This window comes from Neoarius graeffei, chromosome 5 (genome assembly GCF_027579695.1).
Source record: "Neoarius graeffei isolate fNeoGra1 chromosome 5, fNeoGra1.pri, whole genome shotgun sequence".
Taxonomy (NCBI): Eukaryota; Metazoa; Chordata; class Actinopteri; order Siluriformes; family Ariidae; genus Neoarius; species Neoarius graeffei.
The window spans coordinates 44,775,030-44,799,000 of record NC_083573.1 but is presented as its reverse complement, the minus strand read 5'-3'; the positions used below and the strand labels follow the sequence as shown (position 1 = coordinate 44,799,000).

The window sequence follows — 23,971 nt, the reverse complement described above, 5'->3', positions numbered from 1 at the left end:
TGTCAATTAAAAAAAAAATTTATTTAATATATTTATAATCTTTACACGTTTATTCGACATGCACATTTAATACTGGTCACTCAGTAGCACTGCCAAATCATATAGACCAGTATGGTTTGAAACACACCACACACACTGCATTTCTGAGGTGAAGGCCTTATCACTTCCTCCTCCTCACTATACTGAATACTTAACTAATCAGTGTTTCCGTTATTATATTGAAGATATAAATGCATATCTCAGGTAGAAGGGGTCTACAAATAAATGTGCTTGTAGAATTCTGCTCTGCTCTCATAGTGTAACCCTGCTGCATGACAACAAAACCATGATGCTAATTTTGTAAGCAAAATTTTTGCTGATTTTTAATGTTTTGGTGTCGCTTGTATGTCGCTACCAGGCAACTACTGGAGCTGAATTACATTGGTACTGGTTACTTCTGTCGCTACTATTGCCAAGTCCTGAAAATAATCTAGATACAGCAAAGACTGTTGTCTTCTTTGTTTTTCTGATTGTCTAAGGCTATAAATAGTTTATGTTCTTTGTAAAGCAACACACATTCCTGTACAACCATTATGTTACCTTAGACCTTTTCACTTCAACATTTTCATGTCTATGAAAGAGAAACAGTGTACTCAGACATATCATGTGATCTGTAATACCTCCTTATTGCCATGGCTAGGTTAATAGGCCATCCCAGATGCTTCAGTGCCATTTCATATTTATGCACCTTTAAGGTCCTTGGCTCCTTGTGATTTTCTCCTCCTCTGATCTGTGCAGTCTGCGAGGCTCAGCCTCTCTCTCTTGCGGATGTCCATGTTAACTGTGCCTCCTTTTCAGTGTCTTGGCCATGTAAGAGGGATCATGGCATCAGTTCTTCTTTCATTAATCAATGAAACACATTAACACACACACACACACACACACACGTGTGTCCTAGACCTTTGTCTCTATTCTGTGTGAAAGCTCAAACAGAGTCTGCTGATTGTCGATGATGTGTAGATAGTTGATGTAGGCTCTGACATCGGGACTCTCCTTCTGGCTCAACATGTTTCCTTAAAGATGGCAAACACATTTTAAGTGTTAACAAGTCAGTCGACTCTCATACTCTCTCGGAGTCTTATTTACAATGCCTTGCAAAAGTATTCATCCCCATTGGTGTTTGTCCCGTTTTGTCGCATTACAAGCTGGAATTAGAATGGATTTTTGGAGGGTTAGCACCATTTGATTTACACAACATGCCTACCACTTTAAATTTGTATTTTTTTATTGTGACACAAACAATAAGATGAAAAAAACAGAAATCTGGAGTATGCATAAGTACCCCCCCCCAAAAAAAAAAAAAGTTAATACTTTATAGAGCCAACTTTTGCTACAATTACAGCTGCAAGTCTCTTGGGGTATGTCTCTATTAGCTTAGCACATCTACCCACTGGGATTTTTGCCCATTCCTCAAGGCAAAACTGCTCCAACTCCTTCAAGTTAAATGGATTGCACTGGTGTACAGCAATCTTCAAGTTATGCCACAGATTCTCAATTGGATTGAGTTCTGGGCTTTGACTAGGCCATTCCAAGACATTTTAAATGTTTCCCTTTAAACCACTCCAGTGTAGCTTTAGCAGTATGTTTAGGGTCATTGTCCTGCTAGACCATGAACCTTCGTCCCAGTCTCAAACCTCTGGCTGACTCAAACAGGTTTTCCTCCAGAATTGCCCTGTATTTAGTGCCATCCATCTTTCCTTCAGTCTGAACAGCTTTCCTGTCCCTGCAGATGAAAAACATCCCCACAGCACGATGCTGCCACCACCATGTTTCATTGTAGGGATGGTGTTCTCAGGGTGTTGGGTTTGCGCCACACATGGCATTTCCAATGATGGCCAAAAAGTTACATTTTTCTCATTTGACCAGTCTTCTTCCATGTGTTTGGGGAGTCTGCCACATGCTTTTGGGCAAACTCCAAACGTGATTCTTTAAGCAATGACTTTTTTCTTCCATAAAGCCCCACTCTGTGGAGTGTACGGCTTAAAGTGGCCCTATGGACAGATACTCCCATCTCCGCTGTGGATCTTTGGTGTCTTTGTTGCATCTATGATTAATGCCCTCCTTGCCTGGTCTGTGAGTTTTGGTGAGCTGCCTTCTCTTGTCAGGTTTGTAGTGGTGCCATATTCTTTCAATTTTGCTATAATGGATTTAATGGTGCTCCCTAGTATATTCAAAGTTTGGGATATTTTTTATGACCCAACCCTGATCTATACTTCTCCACAACTTTGTCTCTGACATGTCTGGCGTGCTCCTTGGTTCTCATGTTGCTTGCTTAGTAGTGTTGCAGAGTCAGGGTCCTTCCAGAACAGGTTGATTTATACAGACATCATGCGACAGATCATGTGACACGTCGATTGCACACAGGTGGACCTTAAAATCAACTAAAAGGGGAGGTGAATACTTATGCACACTCCAGATTTCTTTTTTTCATCTTAATTATTGCTTGTGTCACAATAAAATAAAAGTGAACCTTTAAAGTGGTAGGCGTGTTGTGTAAATCAAATGGTACTAACCCCCCCAAAATCCATTTTAATTCCAGCTTGTAATGCAACAAAACAGGACAAACACCAAGGGGGATGAATACTTTTGCAAGGCACTGTAGGTTTACATTAATTATTAACTGTATACTCATAATACCATTCAGTTATACTTAAAATACCACTCAGTTGGGGCCCATTCACTGTTTAATGCATTTGTACTGCATCATGCAAGTTTACAATGAAGAAACTAAGTCTTCAAACCATGTAACCAGGCTTGTAGTACTTGAGTCTGACTCCTGCCCTAATTTTAAGGACTCATGACTTGACTTGGACTTGAGCACTGATGACTTGGACTCTGACTTGTACATTAACTGCATTCAGACTTGTAATTTGGAGACGAGGCCTCAGATATTTTCTTTATTTTTTGTAACATGCCATAATAATTTGGCATAAGATATTTACATCTACATTAAATTTTATACAATTTCATGCAAGAAAATGCACACTCACCTGTTCATACGTCATGTTCAGGAACAAACTAATGTTAATTTCCCTGAGGGAACCCTCCCAAAGGGATCAATAAAGTTTTATCTAATCTAATCTATTGTTAATGGCACTAAAATGCCTGGAGAGAACACCCCTAGGATTGTCCACTTTGCTTATACAGACTTCTCGTGCAGTGGGAAAAAATGCACTGCTGTGTGTTCCATATGTAGAAGCGCTATCGAGGAGACGACGGGGACAACCTCAAACTTCAGTCGTCATTTGGTAAGACTCCACCCAGAGAAGGAAGTGACATGCTATGTTCATTGCTCTGTTGATAGCGGGGCTTGCTGAGCGATAAACTAGCTAGTGTTAACCCTCTCATGTTATTTGCCGTGTTGATAGTGGGCGGGGCTTGCTGAGCGATGAACAAGCTTTTTATCTGTAGCCTATTAACTAAAATGGGGCAGTTGAGCAGTAACGTTAGTCCAACACAGTAGCAGAGACGGTTTCACATAAAGGCAGCAACAGCCACCGTCAAATGGTGCAGTTGGAGTCTTGTTCTCGGACTCGACTCAGGGCCCGTTTACACGAGGATGTTGTCGGGTAAAAACGACTAAATATTTTATCGGAAGTGCCTTTCGTCTACACGGGGACGGCGTTTCCGAGGCTGAAAAACGGAAAAAATTGAAAACGCCTTCCAGAGTGGATAAGTTAAAAACAGCCCCCGTTGCATATCCGTCTAAACTACCCAATACGCAAAACTCTGCTCGGATCTGCTCACGTCGGGTACGCGTTTACGTCATACATGTCATATACTGTACATGCCAGCCCGGGAAGTAAGAAAGTAAGTAAAAAAGTAAGAGCATGTCTGATTACATCGATCCAACGGACCTTCAAGGTGCTCTTTAATAAATGTCCAGGAGTCCTTCGAACATCTATACCGAATCTGCACATATACCGTTAATGAACAGAGGCGGGTATAGTATGCTCTTACTTTTTTACTTACTTTCTTACTTACCATAGCCAGAGTAGCCAAAGTTTTCGCGGCGCAGATGTGCAGATCAGACAAGACGGAAGACGATGCGAATGCGTGCAGACATAGCGGAGGTCTTTCAGAGCACCACCTAGCCGCCTGGCATGCACATCCAATTGAATTCCACACATTTATGCGTCACCGTATAGACGCACAGATTTCCTCCTTGAAAACAGTCGTGTAAACGCGGAAAAAAGTGAGAACGAAAACGGACTTTTGCGTTTTTGTTTCAGACCGTCCCCGTGTAAAGTGAGCCTCAGATCAGTAGTGGACTCGACTTGAAATTTTCTTTAATGACTTGGACTTGACTCAGACTTGAACAGTGGGGACTCGAGACAGGACTTGGACTCGAGGTTTAGTGACTCGACTACAAAACTGGTTACAATAATCTTTCTAGTGGACTTTCCATCTATTTCCATTTATGCCAATTTTTGAATGAAAGTCCATCTAGAAATTCATATACTGTTTTGTCTTCCAAATATGTCTATAACCTTCCTACCATTTCCCCCAACAATTCTTTTTTTCTTCTTATGTGCCTTCCTCTTTCAGCCTACAGAACCAGTCAAAAGTTTGGACACACCTTCTAATTCATTGTTTTTTCTTTATTATCCCCCGCCCAAATGAAGTTTGGCAGGGGATATAGAAACGGGTTCCGTCTGTCCGTCCAGTCACATTTTCGGTTCCAGGCCATATCTTTAAAACTACTGAAGATATCGTCATGAAACTTTGTATACATATCAAGCAGCATGTGAACTGGTGCCTTTTGCTATTTTGGATTTTTGAAAAAAAGTATTTTTCAAATTTTTACATAAAAAATAGATTTTGACTTAGTTTCTAAGAGCAATGTTTGTTTCCAACTGTTAAACTATTCATGATATGGATTTGAAACTTAGTATACGGTAAATGTTAACAAGGTGATGTAGATGTGCCTTTTCATACTAAGAAATGAGAAATTTAAATTTTTCATGTTTCCATGAAAACAATTTCAGACTTAGTCTCTCAGGTTAGTCTTAGGGGTAGGTTTTGTTTCCGGAGCAGAACTTGAAAACTGAGTGGTATGGTCTTGAAAGTTGGTATATGTGTTGATTAAAGTAATGTATACGTGCCTTTTGATACTAAGAAATGTGAAAAATTTTAATTTTTAGCTCATCTGGACCAAAGGTCCGGTGGGTTTATGCCGTGGGCTGCTGAGGTCAGTGTAAAGAGGTAGGGTTGGTTTCCTGTAGCACAACTTGAAAAATGTGACAAATAATATCTTGAAACGTGGTATATAGATGGTATATAGGGCGGGGGATATACTCTGTCTTCTTGTTTTTATTCATTAAAAGTCACTTCATGTCTTAAAGTAATGATGGATGTCGTTTCTCTTTACTTAGTTGAGCGGTTCTTGACAATGTGGATTACTACAGTTGTGGAATAGGGCTATTTACTGTATTATTATTTACTATTTACTGTTTGATCTCAAACACATTAAAAAGGCAAGGAATTGCACTAATTAACTTTTGACGAGGCACACCTATTAATTGAAAAGCATTCCAGGTGACTACCTCATGAAGCTGGTTAAGATAATGCCAATAGTGTACAAAGCATCATCAAGATAAACGCTGGCTACTTTGAAGAATCTAAAATATGAAACAATTTGTTTCAACACTTTTTTTAACCACATAATTCCATATATGTTCCGTATGTTATTTCATAGTTTTGATGTCTTCAGTATTGTTCTACAGTGGAGAAACTAGTCAAAATACAGAAAACCCTATGAATGAGTAGAGGTGTACAAACTTTTGACTGGTACTGTATATTGAATATTTTGATTTTATATGCTTGTTCACTTACAGTTGTTTATACAGTGACCTTCAAAACTATCTAAATATTATTATTATTATGGCCACTATATATTGTAGATATTAATTCCCCAGTGATGGCATCAAATCTCTCTTATAATCTCTCTGTGACTGTTTCTGGCTGATGCTCTACGTTACAGCAGCTTTTCCACGTGTTGCCCCAGCAGCAGTCATTGATGGAAACACAATCATTTCTAATTCCCTTTGCTAAAATTTACTTCAAAAAAAAAAAAATTGAGAGAGAAATATTCGGCACCAGTCAGCACTGATGCTTACCCATGTGGTCTGTCTGACAGTGCCTTATGACCCGCACCATGTCTGCCATCATGTGCTGGAAGGTGGAGTTAAGAAGCAACACGTCAGTATTAAGTACATTATGCTGAGGTCTCTATACTGTAAATAAATGACTGATTACAGGTGTGACGTTAAATTAACGTACCAGTTTCTCAAAGTTGACCAGATGATCAAGAAAGGTTTTGTTTCCCTCGTGAATGAATGTAATATCTAACAGGAACGAAAGGGTTTGTTTAAGGCTCCAAACTCTACATCACAGAGCAATATTTTATAATAAAGGGATCTAGTGCTGTGTGAGCTGAATGTTATAGAAGCACCTTTCAGTAGCAGAGGTAGGAAAGGGATTTTGGGAGACTTCATCTTCTTGAAGGCATCCCTGTAGGCTTTGTGGTTGAAGGATGGGTCCTGAAAATACACAGCATTATTTTTTTTTTATGTGACAAAGTACTTTTCGACATGCTTGTATACTTATTTATGTAATTAAGCGATTGGTGGAATATGTACAGCATGTTTATACAGCAGTAACATATTGCTTCATTCTGTGTCTCTCTGGCAATAACAGAAGCACTGATATTATTATGTAAAGCTACTGAACACTTTATATATACACACACACAGTTACTTACTGTCAAGCTCTCAAGCTCGGAGAACAACTTTCTGAATTTCCCAGGAACTTTCTAAAAATGACAGGAAAAATGGGGAGATTTTACAATAAATGAAAGTTCTTAAATTCTACTATGGAAGAGTAAATTTAAAGTGTTTAGGCATCAATTGTGAGATGAGCCTCCTCACCTCCCAGGTCTGAGTCAATCGGCTGACGGCTGGAGTGTTCAAACCCATTATAATGGCAAAGGAGGAGTTCAGGTTCCTCTGTGCTTTACAGCTAGGAGTGAGAAACGGACACAAAAATTAATCTCTTAGAAAAATGTGTCAAACATAAAATTATTCTTATATAAAACTTATAAAATAATACTGCACAACATAATACTTCAGATTAATATATAATAAATAATTTTACTATGTTTCCATCTACTGAGAAAAAACAAGAGTGCTCTGAGAGCACAATATCCCCCACTGGCAATTCTGCCATAACTCTGGAAAAATGCGACTGAATTAAACAGAACCCCAATATACGTATTATCGACATATAACAAAGAATCCTGTCAAGTTTCGTGAAATTCCTCCAAAAATTGTAAGAGAAGTTGATTTCAGAAACTGAGTACCCTTCCTGGGACGGACAGACAGACATCACCACGACATAATCCCCCTTCGAAATCAGCCAGCGGGGGATAAAAATTGTGAGGGAAGTTGATTTCAGAAAGCAAGCACACCTTGATGAAATTGCCAAAGTTTGTTAATAATCAAGGGCATAACTCTGGTAAAATTTGCCCAAATTAAACGAAATTTCAATATGCGTATAACTGTCATATAACAAAGCTTTTTGCCAAGTTTGGTGAAATTCCTCCACAAATTGTGAGAGGAGTTGATTTCAGAAGAACGTACACCCTCATGAAATTGTCAAAGTACAAGTTATTTAATCAAGGGTCAAAACTCTGGTAAAATTTTCACAAACGAAATTAAATCGCAATATGCGTATTACCATCATATAACAAGGCCTTTTGCCAAGCTTTGAGAAATTCATCCAAAAATTGAGAGAGGAGTTGATGTCAGAAGGCAAGCACACCTTCATGAAATTGTCAAAGTACAAGGTTGTTATTGAAGGGCCACAACTCTGGTAAAATGTGACCGAATTAAACAAAATAATATAAGTACTACTGACATATCACAAGGCCTTTTGCCAAGTTTGGTGAAATTCCTCCAAAAATTGTGAGAGGAGTTGATTTCAGAAGGAAAACACACTCACGAAATTGTCAAAGTATAATTTTATTAATCAAGGGCTGTAACTCTGGTAAAATGTGACCAAATTTAACGAAATTAGAATATGTGTATTACCAACATGTACCAAAGAATCCTGCCAAGTTTTATGAAATTCCTCCAAAAATTGTGAGAGGAGTTGATTTCAGAAGCTGAGCACCCTTCCTGGGACATATGGACAGACATCGCCACGACATAATCCTCCTTCGGGCCTTTCGGCCAGTGGGGGATAAAAACCCACAAATCTTTCTTACTTAAAACTCACTTATAATTGAACTCTAAGGTCAGTTGTCATTGGGCGTCATTAAATCTTTACGTAAAACATATATTTTGTAGGTAGAATGCTTGAATGAATTCTCAGTCAAAGTGATGTGATATAATTTAAGCTCTGAAGGTTTATACAGTATGTTGGAGATAGAGTTTGAGATGAACAACACAAGAGTCGTACACTGAAGGTTAACTCACTGGGCTGCGATCTTGACGAACTTCTTAAAGAGCTGTACACGTTTGCAGAGTGTGGGGCACAGCAGCACCTCAGTCATTACCCACTGTTGCACCTCGTTGCAGCGCTGAAGCAGCAGCTCCAGTGCCACCGTGTGGCCAGTGCAAGAGTCGCGGCTCAGTGTGAAATAAACCAGTTCTTGCTGTACAGACACGGAAAAGAAGGGAAAGACGAGTGAATATAAACTGCTCACACAGACCTAATACACACAGGAAGCCATTTATCTAATATGTAAGAAATAAAAGACAATGAGGCATGCTGTTACAGGAAAATAATCAGCAAAGGGCTGGTATGATGCAGCAATATACTGACAATTTTTAAAACATTTATTTAAAGAACAACGTGTGATATGTTTTATCCATTTATAGTTACATGAAATGTTATGGAACATCTGCAAAACATGTTAGTGCCTGTTATAACAGCTGTAAACAGTTGTTCGCTCACCAGCCTCTCTTTTTTCCCCTCTTGTACATAGCAAGAAAAAAAATGCAACAGAGAAACAGTAAAACCATCGGTCCTGAACACTTTCCTGCGTTTGAAAGCTTAAAGCTACATCTTTACTTCTGATTGCTTCAAAGTGCTGGGACTGGACACTCCTCCCAAAAATATCACCTGTTATAAACCTGCACCATATTAAAAACTACATCCATTTTTAATGTTTATTTGATGTAGCTGCCACTCAAAGGATGCTCAGTATAATTGTTGCTTTGGTGAAGCATGCTCCTCAGTTCCCATTATTGGCACCAAAGAGGTAAATTTAATAATGTTAATGGGAATTTCCATATTAACAGCATCAAACAGAGTACTTTTGATCACTTGAGCCACACAGCTTCCATGTACAGTGACTAATCCAAATTCAAAAGCCCAGTCAACTACCCATGTTCATTTTACATAAGGTTCTGTGGGGTGATGACTGGTTATTGCCTTACTTTTGATTTTCTTTGACCTCTGGAACAAAAAAGCAAGTATATTAAAAAGTGTACGTTAAAATGAGCATGATGCTGTTACTCATTCACCTCTTACTGCTCATACTGAGAGTGATATTGCCTTTTTTAATGGCGACTCAAACGAATCCAAGTGTGTCAATACTTTAAAGTGCATATCACGGGTAAATTCAGGAGCAAGATCAATGTAATTCTCCTATTTTATATTAAACTTTGGTCAAATATCTGTAACATTCTGCATTCTCTGCAATTTTTTTTTACCTTGCGCAATACCAGAAAAATTCAGTTGAAATCAAGCCATTTGAGGCGAATTGGTCTGCCTCTGAAAAAACTTGGCATTTAGATTCCCCGGCAAACATTGATTTTCGTGACGTCATGTGCGGGACGCCTCCCTCTGAATCCTACGTCAGCGCTGATTTGTTTATGAGAAAACGACCTGGTGGTTTTCTGCAAATTTCTTCAACGTTATCGCGTAATTATTAAAATGGCTAACAGATGTATCGTAGGACGGTGTAGCAACACCAATCTTGATGGGATTAGTACTCATCGTTTTCCAAAAGACCAGACAATGAGCGAGAAATGGGAGCGCTTGGTCTACACAGGCTGTGCACTGAAACCGTGCAAAGCTCGCGCAGCCTGCTGGCGCTTCTGCAGGTAACGTCACAAATCTGGCTCCAGACTCGCTTGGGATTTTTCCAGACGCGTTTTGTTTTTTTTGTTTTTTTCTGCTGTAGACAGATGGCCTTGTGCAAAATTACCCTTCTGGATGAGTGTGTAAAAGGGACATACTTTCATATAAAAAACAAAAACGAAATTGGTCCAGAATATGCACTTTAGGCCCACTTTACACGGGGACGGTCTGAAACAAAAACGCAAAGGTCCGTTTTTGTTCTCACTTTTTTCCGCGTCTACATGACCGTTTTCAAGGAGGAAATCTGCGTCTATACGGTGACGCATAAATGTGTGGAATTCAATTGGATGGCATGCCAGGCGACTAGGTGGTGCTGTGAAAGACCTCCGCTATGTCTGCACGCATGCGCAACGTCTTCCGTCTTGTCTGATCTGCACATCTGCGCCGCGAAAATTTTGACTACTCTGGCTATGGTAAGTAAGAAAGTAAGTAAAAAAAGTAAGAGCTTACTATACCCCCTCTGTTCATTAGCGGTATATGTGCAGATTCGGTATAGATGTTTGAAGGACTCCTGGACGTTTATTAAAGCTGCCAGAGCAGCTTGAAGGTCCGTTGGATCTATGTAATCAGACATGCTCTTACTTTTTTACTTACTTTCTTACTTCCCGGGCTGGCATGTACAGTATATGACATATGTATGACGTAAACGCGTACCCGACGTGAGCAGATCCGAGCAGAGTTTCGCATATTGGGTAGTTTAGATGGATATGCAACGGGGGCTGTTTTTAACTTGTCCACTCTGGAAGGCGTTTTCAATTTTTTCCGTTTTTCAGCCTCGGAAACGCTGTCCCCGTGTAGACGAAAGGCACTTCCGATAAAATATTTAGTCGTTTTTACCCGACAGCGTCCTCGTGTAAACGGGCCCTTAATCTTGGTGTAAATACGTTTACTTCAGAGTTACACAATATTAAGACAGAAGCAGTGACTCCTTTTTTGAGACTGAATCTCAAATGACATTCTATCAAGTGTACAGTGCATTACATCCTGCATGTTCAACATGGTCATTAAGAGTTGAGTTAAGCACAGAGAGTAAAGTTAATATCAAAACTGTGCATGAGTACTCAGGACTTTGGAAATTAATTATCGAGTTAATTATGAAGTTATAGCGCTGTTTAGACAGTTTTGTGTGTGTTTCATCATAGCCTGATTATTATTCATGGCCTCAATAGTATCTGAGATAAATACAGTAATAAATAATCATGCAAATTCCCAAGAGGGCAAGATATTGTAATTAAAGTGCACAAATTTTGTAGCTGTAAAACTGCTCATGGGTTAAAAAATCTGACTTGGCTTCCCAGTAATTGAAGCTAGACTCCTGCATTCCCCAAATCCCTGTTTATCTATTTATGTAACTTAAATTGCTGATGCTGAATACTGTACATCTCATAATGAATAATAACCTTACAAGACAGGCTTGTAGTACTCGAGTCCAGGACCCGTGCCCTAAATTTAAGGACTCATGACTTGACCTGGACTTGAGCACTGATGACTCGTACTCGTACATTAACTGCATTCAAACTTGTAAATTGGAGACGAGGACTCGGATTTTTTCTTTATTTTTTTGTAACATGCCATAATAATTTGGCATAAGATATTTATATCTACATTAATTTTTGCACTAATTTTGTACCTGTATGCCTTGGTGTGTGCAACAGGTACACTCTCAGGCACGCTCCGGACAGTGCGCACACCAAGCCGACTGTCGTGCGCACCGTAAATGACTCGCACCTGCACAGGATTAAGGCGCAATCAGCGCGCCTATATAAAAACTGTGAAAACACACTTACTTTGCGAAGTGTTGAGTTGCGTTGCTGACACATTACTGAGCCTTATTTCCTTGTTTGATTTCTTGATCCCTGATTTCCTGTTTCTCGTCTTTGATTCTGCGGAGTCTCCGATAGCCTGTTTGTGCCTCGCTTGACCTATTGCCTGTTTCACTGTTTTACAATTTTGCCTGCCGTTCTGGATTGTTTACCCTCTTCACTTGTATTAATAAACACACCTTCTGCACTTACATCCATCTCCCAACTATCTCTGGCAGAATACTTCACACTCCCTGATAAAGAGAATCAGTTCCCCCAGGATTCCGCGGGCCATTTTTGTGATTGTTGCGGGCTAAAATGTCTGATGTTGCGGGGTTTTTCCAAAAAATTGTGATGAAAGTCGCGGTGTTTTTTAGGGTTTTGTTGCGATTACATTGCGAGAGGAAGTGAAAGTTGCGAGAAATTGTTGCGATTTTCTCTTTTTGTGATTAAAATTGAGTGATATGTTAAATATTAAGTTATTACTGAAAAACTATTGATTAAAAAACAAAGACACTGAGAAATGGTCCTATAAACAACTTTACCAATATAAAAGATTACCAGGACTACAAAAATGCAGAAAAATAGGCTTTACTTATCCAAATGCACCTTTTGGTTCAAAAGTTAAAGTGCAGAGAACCTCACAGCACAACATGAAGTTACCTTCAAATATAATATAAATGCCTCAGCTTTCATGTAAGGAAAAAAACTATTAATACTAGTACTGTGTGCAGGCAGTCTCTCCTGAAGACTAAATTAAACAATAATTATAAACTAATAAAATAAATGGCTCAGGCTTCATAGAAGAAAAAAAACAATTTGAACAGAATCTCACAGTATGATGCTGAAGCTGCCTAAACAATGGAAAATAAAATACCATTTTGGCAAAAATGTTGGCATCCATTAATTTCTTGTATTAAGTAAAAAAATAATGTAAAGTGCACACAGTCCTTCACTGTAAACATAACACACTTTCAGTAACAGAATTTAAGCCTATATAAACACTGACTCGCACATGCAGTGTTGCCAGATACTGCTGACGTTTTCCAGTCCAAAATATGTTCAAAACCCGCCAAAATGCACTTTAAACCGCCCAATCTGGCAACACTGTGCACATGCTGCTTCTCTTGAACGTATACACGGAAGTAAGGCGGAAGGTAGTTTGTCGACGTCACCTCAAGACGACGCCAACGATTGGTCAAATTTGCGAGAAAGTTGCAGTGATTGGATATAATTGCAACACCGCCCTGAATTCGTGGGGATTGGTTGAATTTGCGTTGAAGTTGCAAATCGCAACATCGCGAAATCCTGGAGGGTCTGGAGAATGCACATTCACCTGTTCATAAGTCATGTTCAGGAACAAACTAATGTTAATGGCGTTAAAACAGCTACCGTCAAATGGTGCGGTTGGAGTCTTGTTCTTGGACTCGACTCTAAATTTTTTTTGAATATACTTTGACTTGACTCGGACTTGTACACTGGGGACTCGAGACTGGACTTGGACTCGCGGTTTAGTGACTCGATTTCAACACTGCTTTAAGATGGCAAATTTTACATGGATCACAGGTTAAAAATAAGAAAACGAACAAAATTAAATATCAGGAAAATGAAAAAATATATATAGAGAGAGAGAGATGTCGGACTCCTCATCATACCTCCTGCAGATTTCTGAAGAGACTCCAGTCACAGTTCGTCAGAGCCACAGCTATGTCCCACGTGTTCATACTCAGCATCCTGACTGTTGGCTGTTGCATCTGTCCGTTATCTGTGATGAGGCTCTGATTGGATGTTAAGTGAGAGATGGAGCACACAGTCACTGAGCACAACTGCCTGAGTTGTGTACAGTATGAACTTCAGAGTGGAACATAAAAAGTGATAATCTCTTACTGTGATCTCTGTCAGGTCTCTCCTGCACACACACAGCCTGCTCACAGCACCGAGGGAGTCCGAGTACACACACTGCTGCGACTGGAGCAGAACCTTCCCTGAAGACAGAACCAGAGAGAGAGAGAGAGAGAGAGAGAGAGAGAGAGAGAGAGAGAGAGAGAGAGAGGAGAAAGACGTACTTGACTTTCTCCAGCAGAGGGCAGTCCAGTTTAATAGTCTACTATTTCTCAATGCTAACACACACTACCTTCCATTTCTGAACACTGATATAGGAGTAAACTAATGACACATTCAACTAATGGTCCACGTAGCTATTTTAATTGTAGATTTGTACCTCTGGAGTAGGTAACAGCCACCAGCACCATGTCCTCCTCTGCGCACTCTAATCTCTCAGCCACTGCAGCCAGCAGCTCCTGCGCCGTTACCTCACTGTGTGTCCTCACACTCACATAAGAGTCCATGGTCACATAGACGTGACACAAAACTGAAAGCACATACATGTATAGACATCATCCACATAGCACTAATTACATTACATTACATAGACACAATCAACTGTAAAGTTGATTAGAATCCATAATTGAGGTTCAGTTACAATTTTTGGTGAGAATCCTGACCCATTTTAAAGTTCTATCGACTGTCCCTGTTGGACCGTGGAAGGATACAGTGAGCCAGGAGACAGGAATAAGAGGGAATATTTTATAAGCCTACCTTCCTTATTCTGCCTCTGGACTATTCGTGTAGGCTGCCAGGTCTCTTTCAGGCTCAGCTGGTGGAAAAGTGCTTTATTCTGACAAAGAGGAAAGAAGCAGCATTGGGGATAATGACTGTGAGAAAAAAAAAAAAAAAACAGCGTATCGAGACACAGCTTGGAGGCAGAGAGCAGCAACGCCACAATAATGAAATTCAGTAGAGATTCATGATGTAATGTAAGTCTATTGTGACAGAAATTTAAACTAGAGACCATTATTCTCACAAATGCATTTTAATTTACAGTCTAAGAACTAGTTTTACTGGGGAGAAAAAAAGTCTTATATTCTACTAATACTCTACTACACTAATTTATTATATGATTTCATGATTAGGGTGCCATGTGTGTCCCACTGAGGCTACATTTACAAACATATAAGCGAGTAAAGACATTTTAAACATAGGTAAAGTGTCCCTCAGAACAACCTCTGAGCACGTTTCAGGTGGCCAGATTGGTTCGAGCTGCCAGGAAGGATATAGCAACTCATAGCAACTCTTTACAACCATGGTGAGCAGAAAAGCATCTCAGCATGCAACAGCAGAAGACCACATTGGGTTCCACTCCTACCAGCCAAGAACAGGAATCTTAGACTCAAGAACAAGTTCCTATTAAAGCGGCCGGTGAGTGTATATTATCATTATAGCATGAATTCATTTAACATTTAATCTGTTGAACAGTCATCTATTAAGAGTTATAAAATTGTACACTGTTGCTCAAACACATTCACCTCTAGGAAATATTCTTCGAATATTCAACAAGACACGTTTTCCAAAAGAGGCCGAATTTCCTGAAGATCATGGGAAGAAGAAAAGCAAGCCCCTTTTATTCCTTTTTTCCCTGTTTATTTTCAAAAGATATTGCTATACTGACTATCAATTTTAAATTAAAAAAATGTTTTATGCATAATTAGAATTGTTATTGTCAATTGTTATCATTAATCACAGATGCTAACTAACCACATTTGGCGTCTTTGCTAAATCTGTGCAACGAAAACTCCACCCCGTTACTTTCAGTCTTGCTATTCATTTAATCTCTTAAGGCGGAGGTGTGGCTCGGCGAGACAGACAAACCCAAAGTTAATCAAAAATGCTTCCATAATTATCAGGTCTATATACGTAATTTTGGTCTATATGGCTATGTAAGACCTTAAAAAATATATTTCCAGTGTCAGTAACGTTGTGGGCGGCACGGTGGTGTAGTGGTTAGCGCTGTCGCCTCACAGCAAGAAGGTCCGGGTTCGAGCCCCGTGGCCGGCGAGGGCCTTTCTGTGCAGAGTTTGCATGTTCTCCCCGTGTCCGCGTGGGTTTCCTCCGGGTGCTCCGGTTTCCCCCACAGTCCAAAGACATGCAGGTTAGGTTAACTGGTGACTCTAAATTGACTGTAGGTGTGAATGTGAGTGTGAATGGTTGTCTGTGTCTATGTGTCAGCCCTGTGATGACCTGGCGACTTGTCCAGGGTGTACCCCGCCTTTCGCCCGTAGTCAGCTGGGATAGGCTCCAGCTTGCCTGCGACCCTGTAGAACAGGATAAAGCGGCTAGAGATAATGAGAATGAATGAGATGAGTAACGTTGTGACTGTTACTGTGCCTGAGTAAATTACAATAAACCAAAGGAAAAATTTACATTTTTTTATCCTTGCCTAAAGTTTATTCAAAATTAGACAGTGGTTAACATCAGGACAGTAATGGTCCTATGCACAAAGATGGCACTTTTTTCATTCAGCAACAAATTGACTACAGCTGGACAAAAACACGGATATACTACAAAGTACATAGATACTACAAAAGTTTTAGTAAGTATAGTAAGTATAGAACCTAACAAAAAAAAAGAACTTTTTTGAACTTTTTACCGGAAGTAATATTCTATTCGATCTGGTACCAGGTCCATAGGGTTTAATAAATTAAGAGCAAAAATGCAGCCATTTTAAGGGGGGGGGGAACGCTTCTAGAAAAATATGTTGGAGCCCCCCCCACACATTTTTGTATGTTTAAATGCATGTTTTTTCCTAGAAGCAGAATTAAACAAGAGTGCTCTGAGAGCACAATATCACCTGCTGGCAACTGTGCCATAACTCTGGTAAAACGTGACTGATTTGAACTAAATTGCAATATACGCATTACCGACATATGACAAAGAATCCTGTCAAGTTTCGTGAAATTCCTCCAAAAATTGTGAGAGGAGTTGATTTCAGAAGGTGAGCACCCTTCTTGGGACGGACGGACGGACGGACAGACAGACAGACATCACCACGACATAATCCCCCTTCGAGCCTTTTGGCCAGCAGGGTATAAAAATTGTGAGGGAAGTTGATTTCAGAAAGCAAGCACACCTTGATGAAATTGCCAAACTACAAGTTTGTTAATAATCAAGGGCATAACTCTGGTAAAATTTGCCCAAATTAAACAAAATTTCAATATGCGTATAACTGTCATAACAAAGCCTTTTGCCAAGTTTGGTGAAATTCCTCCATAAATTGTGAGAGGAGTTGATTTCAGAAAAATGTACACCCTCAGGAAATTGGCAAAGTACAAGTTATTTAATCAAGGGTCAAAACTCTGGTAAAATTTTCACAAATGAAATTAAATCGCAATATGCGTATTAGCGTCATATAACAAGGCCTTTTACCAAGCTTTGAGAAATTTGTCCAAAAATTGTGAGAGGAGTTGATGTCAGAAGGCAAGCACACCTTCATGAAATTGTGAAAGTACAAGGTTGTTAATGAAGGGCCACAACTCTGGTAAAATGCTACTGAATTGAACAAAATAACTATGCAGAATACTGACATATAACAAGGCCTTTTGCCAAGTTTGGTGAAATTCCTCCAAAAATTGTGAGAGGAGTTGATTTCAGAAGGAAAACACACTCATGAAATTGTCAAAGTATAATTTTGTTAATCAAATCAAGGGCTGTAACTCTGGTAAAATGTGATCCAATTTAACGAAATTATAATATGCTTATTACCGACATTTAACAAAGAATCCTGCCAAGTTTCGTGAAATTCCTCCAAAAATTGTGAGAGGAGTTGATTTCAGAAGCTGAGCACCCTTCTTGGGACGGACGGACCTTTTGGCCAGCGGGGGATAAAAATGAAGGAATAAACGACACCCCAATGGAGAAACCCCCCTTTTAATTCACATTCAAAGTCCCATTTCAAGAGTGTAAATGCATTAATATATAAACCAACACACAGCGTAAACCTGTAGCTTCGACTACCTCTTCTACATTTCTCAGTGACTCAGCTGAGCAGAGATCACCCGTGTAGGTTAACTCACCTTCCTCTGTGGAGAATATTCATCCACCGTACTGGGGCAGAAGGGGAAAAAAAAGAAAAACACAAAACATGAGATTACATACCAGGTCTTTAGATTATCAGAAAAAGGACATTCCTCATTGAATGTAAAGCACACTGCGGATTTTTTTCAGTACTCCATTCTGTGAGTACCCTGCATCCACAACATTATAATCCTCATAACTGGGACCGCAGGGTCTGCGGGCAAAGCAATTTACACACGAGACTCAAATCTGTATATTAACCATAACTGAAGTGTTAGGCGTTCAAGTTGTATGGAATAAAGCACAAAAGGGTATGCTGTAATAGGAAAGTAATCACTGATTGGGTGAGGTCAGGCAGCACAACATGAACATCCATCTGTGTTCCTGTTACCACTGGATTATTTTACAAGAACAGAATGCACTGTCGTGTTTTATTTCTTTTACACCTCAGCAATAGTCTGGCTAACACGACTTCAAAGCTCTGCGAGCATTTGGTCTGGCAAAGATATTAAGCCCAACCGTTTCCCAAAGTGCGTGGTTGACCCGCCTCCCTGAAATGCCTCAGTTTGCTACTGGTCGAAGCCAGAAAAGGCTGTGACGAAGCTTAAACCAATCACATCACTCTTTCCTCTGACGTATGTGACGTGACGAGGCTAACTGGTAGATTAAACTCTTACCGAAGCCGGTCGGGAGCAAGGCAAAAACGGCCTTCCTTTCAATAAATACCTCCAGGGCTGCTCTTTGCTCCGTTTTCAATGAGAACTTGCTCCATGTTCGTAATGTTTCTAGTGAATGAAGCGCTTCCGGCATAGATTCTGTAAACAATCTATGGCTTCCGGTCGCAGTTCTACTACGTCACTGCCTTGAACACGCCTCTACCCAGGGCTGTTGGAGATGCTCAAAGTTGATTGGCTCCTGATTTTTCGGGAGCTTGGAAGAGCTGTAGATAGCTTGCCTGGCCAGACTAAGCTCGCAACAGGCCCTCGTGTTGCGTCACGCTTAGGATGGGCGGGCCCAGGCTACCTCAGCAATCCCCTCAGGAACTGGCTGTTTTTATTTGTTCATCAACAACACATCATACATTTGATCTGTTTATAGTTATTGCTGTGTATCATCCACGAAGCAAGTTCATTCCTGTCATCTTACATTATAGCAGCAATAAACAATCATTCCTTTGCCAGCCTCTTTTTTTTCTGTCATGTGACATTAAAGGAACAGTCCACCGTACTTCCATAATGAAATATGCTTTTATCTGAATTGAGACGAGCTGCTACGTACCTCTCCGAGCTTTGCGCGACCTCCCAGTCAGTCAGACGCAGTCAGACGCGCTGTCACTCCTGTTAGCAATGTAGCTAGGCTCAGTATGGCCAATGGTATTTTTTGGGGCTGTAGTTAGATGCGACCAAACTCTTCCGTGTTTTTCCTGTTTACATAGGTTTATATGACCAGTGATATGAAACAAGTTCAGTTACACAAATTGAAACGTAGCGATTTTCTATGCTATGGAAAGTCCGCACTATAATGACAGGCGTACTAACACCTTCTGCGCGCTTCGGCAGCGCATTGATATCTGAGCTCCGTATCAATGCGCTGCCGAAGCGCGCAGAAGGTGTTAGTACGCCTGTCATTATAGTGTGGACTTTCCATAGCATAGAAAATCGCTACGTTTCAATTTGTGTAACTGAACTTGTTTCATGTCACTGGTCATATAAACCTATGTAAACAGGAAAAACGTGGAAGAGTTTGGTTGCATCTAACTACAGCCCCCAAAAATACCATTGGCCATGCTGAGCCTAGCTACATTGCTAACAGGAGTGACAGCGCGTCTGACTGACTGGGAGGTCGCGCAAAGCTCGGAGAGGTACGGAGCAGCTCGTCTCAATTCAGATAAGAGCATATTTCATTATGGAAGTACGGTGGACTGTTCCTTTAACAAGACAAAAATGAAGCTTGTCTTGTTATTGAAAAACCATGAAGCTTGCCATCCTAAAGATTTCCCAGAGTCTCCTTCAGTAAATGTTTATTTAACGTCTCCTCACAGAAAGGTTAGTAATTAAGCAATTACACATATTTTTAACCTGTTTATGTGGACTGTCTGAAATAAAAAAAAAAAAATCCGTTTGTAAGTTATGAGATAAACACTAATGTATTCAAGAAGACGTACACTAATATAAACCTTGCAGCCTGTCGGAGTCATGCTGTTTTCATTAATCTGACCAATCAGAATCAAGCATTCAACAGCTCTCTGGTATAAGACAGTAATATACCTCACAGACATTTGTTCATATCATCCCTAATTAAACAAAAAACCTTATATAAATAACTGGCAATGTGCTAAATTTGCCTGACTAGCATTGCTTTATGGGCAGAAGACTGAAAGAGTTTCCCAAACATTTCCCAAGCATTTCCTTTTTTTTAACCACTGCAACAAACCTGTTGTTTGCAGTGTGTATTTTATTTAAGGTTTTATTTAAGGTTTTATTTAAGGTTTTATTTTATTTAATCAATAACCTTCTGAAGCCTGACACACAGCCTGACTCATCGCAGAGTAAATGGGTGTAGTAAGGCTGTCTCTGACTCGTCTCAAATAAACACAAAGCCTCTGTGGAGCCGCTGACTGCCTGTTAGCTGAGAGCGATTGGCTGCTGATCAGCTGACAAGCCAGAGATTTGGTGGTGTGTTGGTGGAAAGGGGCGGAGAGACACTGGTGCAGCCAAAAGGAGCCTAGGATGTTAATCCAGCAAGGGATTACGTCATCAATATCCACTTGCAATGCATGTTGGAAATAAATAATAATAATAAAAAAATTAAAAATCAAGCTCACCATCCATTCCTAGTAATATGATGAAAACACGCACCGTTTGCTTGGTTAGACGACACGGATACGGTTTAGTCCTGCTGCTCTGTACATGTGGTTATTAAAAACACAGGTGCGTGATTTAAAAGATTTAAAGAACTCCCACGCAAGGTATAAATGCACAGGGGTTGAATGAGGACAGTCTGCCTTGTCCACATGCTGAATTAAAAAAAAAATGGAGTTTTTTTTCCTCATGCTATTTCTGTATCTTGATTCTTGAATCCTTGAGAGAAATTCTTCTCTCTTTCATTCATTGTGTCTCCCAGACTACAGACATGGAGAGAATTCTGGAAATCTTCACATCTTAGCATGATTCATTCATAGATGCTTCTCTAAAAAAAAAAAGTCTGTTTTGTTCTTTCTGATCTATGAATAGGCTCACTTGTTCTGAATGCTGATGAAGACTGACATTAATCTATTTCCAGTGCCCCTGCTCTGCTGGTGATTACAGAGTTAACACACACAAATGCATCTGTCCTGATTTCAGCTGGTTTTAACAAGTGTTACCAGGCAAAACAAACCTCGCCCAGCAGCACTTATTTTATACTATATGTTGATAATGGTAATATTTCTCAATCGTCAGCTGTCAGGTTATAGTCCTATGAAAATCCATTACCTTGAGTTTGACATTTCAAAGTCATTCAAGGTCAAAGGTCATAGTGGCAACTGAAAGCTCGTATGGGACTTCTTATATGTTGATAACCGGGTTTCCATTTCCGGTTGAGAGTACGTCGTGTGCATTCTGGCTGCCGCTTCTCACCGGAGCTTTTTATTTTATTTTCTCTCCTTTCTTTTCTTTTTTTTTTGTGTAGTTTGAGGTTTGTTTTTGTTTCAGTGTTTTTGTCTGCCGGTTGTGGTGTAGCTCTGGACCCAGTTTTGAGCGTCGGTTCCCTCCAGGCCTTGGTTTGGCGTAGGTGATGCCTGTGCTCCATGGACTGCAGTGAGCTTGTTGCTCATTTTAACATTGTGGTTGTCCGGCGCTCTGTGCGGCAGTGCTTTGGTGCTTGGCATGATGTTCCGAGTGATGTTGGTCGGTGGTGTTGCAGCTGTGCAGGCGGTTTGGGACATGCCAGCGCTCTGCGTGGCAGTGCGTCTGTGCTCGCTTTGTGGATCCATGGCGTGGTGTTCCGAGTGATGTTGCCCGGCAGCGGCGCGACGGCTGTGCTGGCGGTGTGGGATTTATTTTCGTGCGCCTTTTGGTGGGACTGTGGCTGCTACACCATTGGAATGACATCCTGACCTTTATTTGGGGGACTTCCCCCACCCACATAATTGCAAAGCGACCTTGGGTTTTGAGAAAGGCGCTATATAAATTGAAATTATTATTATATTATTATGATAAGGGTAAACATCTGGCTATCATGAACCAATTTAAAAGTTATAGCCCTCTGAAAACCCATGACCTTGAGTTTGACCTTTTAAGGTCACTCAAGGTCAAAGGTCATGGTGCCAAATGAAAGCCCATATGGCACTTCCTATAAGTTGATAATGGTAAATATCTGTCTACCATCAACTGTTTTCAAGTTATAGCCCTCTGGAAATCCGTGACCTTGAGTTTGACCTTTCAAGGTCAATCAAGGTCAAATATCATGTTGCCAAATGAAAGGATATATGGGAGTTCCTATATGCTCATCATAGTAAACATCTATCTATTGGCAACCGTTTTTGAGTTATAATGGAAAATATGTTATTTTGACCAATGACCTTGACCCACCCTGACCTTTAACCCCCAACCGCTACGGAGACTGTCCAAGCTACCCCATCATGCAGCATATTGTTGGAAGCAGAATTGAAAGATGCACATTTTGGTTTTGGGTTGAAGTCAAATTGATGAATTTGAAGAAAGTTATCACCAAAAAAAAAAAAAAAGATTTTGACCTTACTGGTGACCTTGATCCGATTACCCCCAAAATTTAATTAGGTAATCTATGGACCATTGCCCACCTAGCCTAAAAATTTGAAATCAAATTGTTGCAACCCTCTAGATGCTAGATTGTTAACAGACAGACAAACAAACAAACAAACAAACAAACAAACAAACTGCTTTGATTACAATACCTTACCCCCCTGACTCCGTTGGGGGTGAGGTAATAATGCCAGACATGAATATACAGTGGGGCAAAAAAGTATTTAGTCAGCCACCAATTGTGCAAGTTCTCCCACTTAAAAAGATGAGAGAGGCCTGTAATTTTCATCATAGGTACACTTCAACTATGAGAGACAGAATGGGGGGAAAGAATCCAGGAAATCACATTGTAGGATTTTTAATGAATTAATTGGTAAATTCCTCGGTAAAATAAGTATTTGGTCACCTACAAACAAGCAAGATTTCTGGCTCTCACAGACCTGTAACAACTTCTTTAAGAGGCTCCTCTGTCCTCCACTCGTTACCTGTATTAATGGCACCTGTTTGAACTCATTATCAGTATAAAAGACACCTGTCCACAACCTCAAACAGTCACACTCCAAACTCCACTATGGCCAAGACCAAAGAGCTGTTAAAGGACACCAGAAACTAAATTGTAGATCTGCACCAGGCTGGGAAGACTGAATCTGCAATAGGTAAGCAGCTTGGTGTGAAGAAATCGACTGTGGGAGCAATTATTAGAAAATGGAAGACATACAAGACCACTGATAATCTCCCTCGATCTGGGGCTCCACGCAAGATCTCACCCCGTGGGGTCAAAATGATCACAAGAACGGTGAGCAAAAATCCCAGAACCACACGGGGGGACCTAGTGAATGACCTGCAGAGAGCTGGGACCAAAGTAACAAAGGCTACCATCAGTAACACACTACGCCGCCAGGGACTCAAATCCTTCAGTGCCAGACGTGTCCCCCTGCTTAAGCCAGTACATGTCCAGGCCCGTCTGAAGTTTGCTAGAGAGCATTTGGATGATCCAGAAGAGGATTGGGAGAATGTCATATGGCCAGATGAAACCAAAATAGAACTTTTTGGTAAAAACTCAACTTGTCATGTTTGGAGGAGAAAGAATGCTGAGTTGCATCCAAAGAACACCATACCTACTGTGAAGCATGGGGGTGGAAACATCATGCTTTGGGGCTGTTTTTCTGCAAAGGGACCAGGATGACTGATCCGTGTAAAGGAAAGAATGAATGGGGCCATGTATCATGAGACTTTGAGTGAAAACCTCCTTCCATCAGCAAGGGCATTGAAGATGAAACGTGGCTGGGTCTTTCAGCATGACAATTA

At 40.3% G+C, this 23,971-nt stretch overlaps 1 protein-coding gene across 2 annotated transcripts in view; it reads right to left on the bottom strand.

Annotated features, from left to right (window-relative positions):
* rapgef5b (Rap guanine nucleotide exchange factor (GEF) 5b) overlaps positions 1-23,971 on the bottom strand; it is a 142,074-nt gene continuing 118,103 nt past the window's right edge. The window contains exons 15-27 of one of the 2 annotated variants that reach the window (XM_060921778.1): positions 17,900-17,930; positions 14,589-14,667; positions 14,212-14,361; positions 13,878-13,975; positions 13,646-13,768; positions 8,517-8,695; positions 6,969-7,059; positions 6,803-6,853; positions 6,494-6,581; positions 6,322-6,386; positions 6,159-6,213; positions 940-1,052; positions 1-840 (exon numbers count right to left, since the gene is read on the bottom strand). In XM_060921778.1, coding sequence (XP_060777761.1) covers positions 817-840; positions 940-1,052; positions 6,159-6,213; positions 6,322-6,386; positions 6,494-6,581; positions 6,803-6,853; positions 6,969-7,059; positions 8,517-8,695; positions 13,646-13,768; positions 13,878-13,975; positions 14,212-14,361; positions 14,589-14,667; positions 17,900-17,930 — 1,147 coding nt within the window. In that variant the 3' untranslated portion in view covers positions 1-816. Of the gene's footprint in view, positions 1,053-6,158; positions 6,214-6,321; positions 6,387-6,493; positions 6,582-6,802; positions 6,854-6,968; positions 7,060-8,516; positions 8,696-13,645; positions 13,769-13,877; positions 13,976-14,211; positions 14,362-14,588; positions 14,668-17,899; positions 17,931-23,971 lie in introns of both variants that reach the window. The other variant, XM_060921779.1, reaches the window with a different exon arrangement.